Raw genomic sequence first — 6,705 nt, forward strand, 5'->3', positions numbered from 1 at the left:
TTGTAATAATATGTCATGGATTAGATAAAACAAAAAAGGGAAAATAAATAATGAGAAAAAGGAAGAAAACCATAGAAGTCTACTGAGATTTAACCAAGTCCGTCAAGTGACATAACATGTTAGAGAGAAAAATATAAAATTGTTTTTTTTACACAGATCTTAATGTAATATCTTACGGATATAGCATCGACTAAGACTTAACTAACAATGCTGTTATAAAGAAAAACAAGTTTTAACCCCACGTAGTATATGATCTGTTTTCATAATTTTCAAAACCTGAAAGTGTGACGGGTTCATCAACACCAGAGTTGTGAATTCCGTCAAAACACCAGATTTCTGAAGATGCCGTTCCCTACTTATACATGGAGTTCAGAATTCAGATATCAGAACCCGCCTCCTTCCGCTTCCATCACAGCCGCTGCCGTTCGTCGGACTCCACGTCGACCTGACAAAGACGCCGCCGGGGGACGCGCAAATTTTGTTCTCCGTTCACAAGGCGCCAAGAGCCGGTCCCAATCATCGACGCATCGTTCTGTTTTCTGAATCACCTATCAGCTCTGCTCGATCGAGTTGCTCGGAATGTTCTAGCCTCCAGTTGACAAAAAGAATTCCGAATGTGGAAGCCTGGAGGCCATCTCTCCCGGCCATTTGGAGGGATGTGCTCGGCATTAGGGAAAGAGCCTCCATGCGTTGAAGTTGCCAGCAGGTTCGAGCTCGACGTCTCGCTCGTCAATGGCGCCGTTCGTGCCTGCAGCTCCGTAACATAACCGTATACAACTGCAGAGTCGTTGCAGCCGCTGTCACAACACACACTGCGAAATGTTTAACCCTGCCTATAAATGGGCTATCCTTACGAAGAACACCTCATCTCACTCTCACTCACGCACGCTTGATCCGTCCGTCATCTTTAGCTGGTAACCTCGGCTTAGCTCGGGAGCAGCAAGCAGCTGATCAAGAGCGCCATGGCCGCCAGTTCCGAGCTTGCGATTTTGGTGGCATGCGCGCTGCTGTTGGCTGCGGCGTGCGGAGGCGCCCCCGACGACGTCCCCGAGCTCGAGATCGGGTACTACGAGGAGACGTGCCCCGAGGCGGAGTCCATCGTGAGGGCCGCCGTCAGCGAGGCCATCGCCGTGGACGCCGGCGTCGGCGCCGGCCTCATCCGCCTCCTCTTCCACGACTGCTTCGTCCAGGTTCATGCATGCACATGCACGCGCGCTAGCTAATATACTCACATTGCTCAGTGGGAAAAGTCGCTCACACGTATGCGCGCGTATATAATGTCGTGCAGGGCTGCGACGCGTCGGTGCTGCTGGACCCGACGCCGTCGAACCCGCGGCCGGAGAAGCTCGGCCCGCCCAACGTCCACAGCCTGCGGGGCTTCGAGGCGATCGACGCGGCCAAGGCCGCCGTGGAGGAGGCGTGCCCCGGCACCGTCTCCTGCGCCGACATCGTCGCCTTCGCCGCGCGCGACGCGTCCTACCTCCTGAGCGGCTACCGCGTCGACTTCACCATGCCGGCGGGCCGCCTCGACGGCCGCCGCTCGAACGCCTCCGACACGGTCCCGTCCCTGCCCCCGGGCTCCGCTACCTACACCGAGCTCGTCGACAATTTCGCCAACAAGGGTCTCGACGCAGAGGACATGATCGTGCTCTCCGGCGCGCACTCCGTGGGCCACGCCCGCTGCTCGACCTTCGCCGCGGACCGCACGGCCGTCGACGGCGACGCCGACATCGACCCGTCGTTCGCGAGGTCGCTGCGGAGGAGGTGCGTCCAACAAGCGGAGAACAGCACCAAGGAGGAGGAAAAGGATGACCCGACGGTGAGCCAGGACGCGGTGACCCCGACGGAGCTGGACAGCCAGTACTACAGCAACGTGCTGAAGCGCAGGGTGCTGCTCGCCTCCGACGCGGCGCTGCTGGAGACCCCGGAGGCGGCGCGGATGGTGCGGGACAGCGCGGGCGCCGGCGGGAGGTGGGAGAGGAAGTTCGGGAAGGCCATGGTGAAGATGGCCGGCATCGGCGTGAAGAAGGCCGGCCGCCACGCCGAGATCAGGACGAACTGCAGGGTCGTCAACCACTGAAATGTGAAATCCATGAACGCATGGTGCCGTGCGTTGTGCATGCGTCCATCGTCCCATGAATTCTCCCGGCCGTCACCCTGTGCAGAATTGATTTCTCAGTTCTTTAATTTTGTTGTTTCATTAATTGTTGCGAGCTTGCCGTCTCGTCTGTGTAGGTTCATTGTATGTTGATTCGTTGATTTGTCCACGCAAAATGAATAAAATAGTTTGGTGTTGATGTGCTTTCCGAGGACTTGTGAATTCTGATGTGTGTCTCCCGAGCGCATGCAAGTCCCTGCTTGCGTGCGTCTCCCGTGCAGCCGCTCCAGCTGTCGCGAAAGGAGACCTCATGTGTGACCAGCACTCAAAAAATATTTGATAGATAAACATAGTACTTCCTCCGTCCTAAAATTCTTGTCTTAAGTTTGTCTAGAAATGAATGTATTAAAATAATAAAACGTGACTAGATACATTTATATCTATACAAATTTAGATAAGAATTTTAGGACGGAGGGAGTATTATTCAGCTTCAAAGTTGATGTTGTATACTACTCTGACGTTTTTGTAAGTTGTTTTAGCTTCCAAACACATTTATATTATGAGACCGGGGAGTATCACTAGAGCTTGTGTCAAATCCTGTATTTTAATGATGTGAGAGTGACAGATGCCACATTTCAGATATTACTATCTGTTTAGGGGAACATGACTTATTATTCATTATATACTTCCTTCATTTGAAAATACTTGTCATAGGAATAAATGTATCTAGATGTATTTTAATTTTTAGATACATCTACTTTTATTCATATGTGGTACAAATAAGGTCTTGTTTGAATCCAAGGGACTTATTTTAGTCTGACTAAAAATATTCTCTTTAAGAGGCTAAAGTTCCAAACATCCACTAAAGAGAGGCTAAAACTAGCCTTGAGACTAAATTGTTTTAGTCAGGGGAACCCCTACTAAAATGTAGATTAGTCCTCTCTTCTTCATTTAACTCTCTCTACTAGTCTGGAGAGGGATGATAATAAATGATCATTAACCTGATTTTAGTCTATTTAGTATTTGGATCAAGTATGGAAGAGGCTAGCAAGTTTTAGTACCACTACTTTTAGTCATGGAACTAAAACGTATCTAAGCATGGCCTAATTTCAGACGGAGTGAATATTAATTTGCAAGTTGTGACATCACAGGAAATTCAAACTTATTCTACTCACATTTGGGAGTGCGGATATATGGATGTATTTTGTGTTTGGGCAAGTCCGAAGAAAAAAGATTATGAGTCTGTCATTTTTAAATAACTCAATCAAAAACAATTATCCTACCGGAATGACATGTTTGTTAGTTTAACCTATATCTGTTTTAATTTTGTTCTTTATCCATCTAATAATTTATTTGCCAAACAACCCCAAGCTTATGCTATTTTCAATCCAATCATGTATTTTATGGTTCTTGGGCCAAATTCGCATCAACTCCTAAGAAGAAACAGTCATGCTAAATCTTAATGAAACTTGGTTATATCTCAGTCAATGCTAGTCCCTCCGTTTCAGTTTATAAGTCCGGCACGTGTATCTAGTTTGTCAATTTGATCAACTTAATAATAGGCATATATTACATAAAATATATCATTAGAAATTTTAGATGTTCTATTTTTTAATGATATAATTTTTATGTTAAATAATATATTTTATATAAGTTAAATTGACGACCTAGGTACACGCGCATGCCTTATAAACTGTGACGGAGGGAGTATACTAATAAGATCTTACATGGAGGTCCGTGCAAATTTTTCTTTTTAGTTTTTTTTCTTAGAGCATCTCTATGATGCTGCCCTAAATTAGGCATCACTTTTTTGGTTATAGGACACCTGTTTTAGCGTTTTAGGGCACGTAACATTTTTCTACTTTACCAGCTACCCTATAATAGGATACCTCCTCTCCAACAACTGCCCTATTTTAGGACATACATAGCTAATTACAAACCAAATTTAAGATAGTTCGACGATATTTTATACATATACTTTGAAAAATTGACCTAAATTTAAAAATTCAACCTAAACTTCGACTGAACATGCTAAAAAGCGAACTAGAGGCCGGATTCCCTCGTTAGTCCTCCAATCGACACCGAATTCGTCGTCAGAATCAAAGTCTGATAATCTAGACTCGTCAGAGTCCTCGATGTTGATAACCGGAGCTGAGGGTCCAACAGCTGTGGAGGGGTCGGCCTCCGTCTTCGGCTCCTTCGCATCCCGGCTCGCGAAGAACTCCTCCTCCGCCTTCACGAGGTCGGGGTTCTCCCTGCGAAGCTTCTCCATCGCCGCCTCGTCCGCCTCCGCGGCCCTCAGTTGGCGACATGCCTCCCAGTCTTCCTCCTCGATGGCGCCGCAAACCACGCAGAACCCCGGAGCCACGGCCGTGGTATCCTCGGCGGCAAAGCACACGTACCGGTCGGAGTCACGGAGCCGCATGTCATCCCGTCCCCCTCCAGACTGGCGACGTGGGGCTCCTACCGTCGTGGCACAGCCACAGCGAGTCACGACCACCGGAGCCGCGGTCGTAGCCACCGGATCTGCGGCCCCCGAAGTTGCACCGCGGCCACATGGCCGCGAAGGCGGCCAGAGAACGGCCGAATCACGGCGCCGTTGCAGCGACCAAATCAAGCGGCGACGGCGGCGGCGTGGGTGGGGGAGTGTCAGCAGGGGTAGGGGAGTGTCGACGACGGGCGAATCGGGGCCGGAGCAGCGCGCGGGGGCAGTGGGGGAGGGAAAGGAAAATGACAGTGGCCGCACGCACGAAAAAGGAAAATATAGGGCAGCAGACGCGCTCGGCCCTCTCTGCCCCATATTTAGAGCAGAGAGGATGAAAATTTAGGACAGCCCTATAATAGGGCACCATTTAGGACAGGTGTTGGAGAGGTTTCTTTTGCCCTCTGGTGCCCTATAAAACCTGTTTTTAGGGCACCATGCCTAATTTGGGGCAGTTGAGATGCTCTTACATGTTATATCACTTGTCTCAGACTTGGTTAAGACATGTTACCTAACCACATCTAAGAAGAAATTTAAAGGCAAGGACAAGGCATGGCCCAGTTTGCTCCCAAGTCACAACTACGCTCCGCATGGCTTTTTAGACATTGCAATAAGAAACTATATACGGATGTATATAGACATATTTTAGAGTTGTCTAGCTCCGCCACTTTATAAAAAGACTAGCAGAAAGATAAAGGAGAACATTGACAGATTGACAGACATACGGGAGATAACTAAGTTGAAAGCTGGCAGGCCTGTGCAAACAAAAAAAGAGAGGCCATAAGGTACTTTGTGCCTATAACCGAGGATTTTCGCCAATATATTTTGCCTCGAAATGTCAGGTGAGCAAAAAAGCAAACACAAAATGTACAAAAAGCCGGTGAAACCATTACACGCAACACTCCCACAAACCTTGATAAGTTCAAGTGACAAAACTAAACCTACAAACATATGTCCAGTCCTAAGGTGCATCGCATGCTGTATAAGATGCACTGCAAATGTTAACAAACTTGAACTAGAAAAATAGAACTCATGGCATACCTTGCTCCTCATGCATTCCTTAACACTTTCAAGAGCGTCAATGCCGCTGTAGAAAAACACCTTTTGGGTTGATAATTAACTTTTAGTGGCAGAGTTCTGCCGACGACTGTCGACATGTGGCTAGTTGATTTATTCAAGCTATTGATGTCCTGCTTCACATGAAATTGGGACGTTAACACTGATCTCCAGTATGGGAAGAAGCTTCTCCTTGCCAATTTGAGCTCCCATCCTCCAGGTCCTTTCTTCCCTTTAGCCTGGCTCACAAGTCAATCAAGATGTACATGTTAGAAATCCCAAAGCCAGCCAGCAGCAGCAGCTGCTGCTGCTTGAGAAGTTAAGTTGGACTACAATGGAGATTGAGAAATAATTTAGGTTACTGATAATAAGCTTGGAGGCAAAACACTGAATGATGGCAACAAAATATTCAGTGGCACTAAGAAGAACATGCATGTTGGAAAGTAGCAAGTGCCAATAAGAACTGTCCCCGAGACATATCAGTTGAGCTTGCAAAAATGCTAATTATGTGTACGTTTGAATCAACATTCCAATAAATAAGAAAGTTATTCACAAGGGTTTGGGAATAAAATCATGGCCAAAAAAGGCAATGTGGCAGGGGTAGGGGGATTTCCATAATTATTCCAGTTACCTTTACATTTTCCAAACAAGGCTTATCCGTGTCTGCTTTGATCCTGGCGGTCGGTGCTGTTTTCCATCACAAAATAAATTAGGCTTCATATTTTCAAATTTTGAGATAAATACTTCAATCAACACACAACATGCGCATGCACACCCACATACCAAGTTTGCGAGGCAGCTCTTCAGTGGAAACCACGTTCTCATAGGGGCAGCTTCGAGAAATAGAAATAATCAGAAGAACATCATACATGTTAGAGTTATAATACAACTCATGTACCCTTTTGTATTTATCCCAATATATAAGGGGTTTTCTTGCATATAGTCCACAACCTGTACATGTATATATATCGGCCTATGGCCTCATGGGAATACAAGTTGCTTATTCCTAACATGGTATCAGAGCCTAGGTTCTTTTTGCACGCGCAACTCGTGCTCTTCCCGATCTAAT

The 6,705-nt window shown here is 47.0% G+C and overlaps 1 protein-coding gene across 1 annotated transcript; it reads left to right on the forward strand.

The window, feature by feature from the left end:
- Positions 1-790: 790 nt before the first annotated feature.
- On the forward strand, positions 791-2,256 carry LOC123429608 (peroxidase 2-like). Its single transcript, XM_045113632.1, has 2 exons — positions 791-1,190; positions 1,289-2,256. Exons 1-2 carry the CDS (start codon positions 963-965, stop codon positions 2,078-2,080), a joined length of 1,020 nt encoding a protein of 339 aa, XP_044969567.1. The 5' UTR covers positions 791-962; the 3' UTR covers positions 2,081-2,256.
- Positions 2,257-6,705: the final 4,449 nt, after the last annotated feature.

This window comes from Hordeum vulgare, chromosome 2H, assembly GCF_904849725.1.
Source record: "Hordeum vulgare subsp. vulgare chromosome 2H, MorexV3_pseudomolecules_assembly, whole genome shotgun sequence".
Lineage (NCBI taxonomy): Eukaryota > Viridiplantae > Streptophyta > Magnoliopsida > Poales > Poaceae > Hordeum > Hordeum vulgare.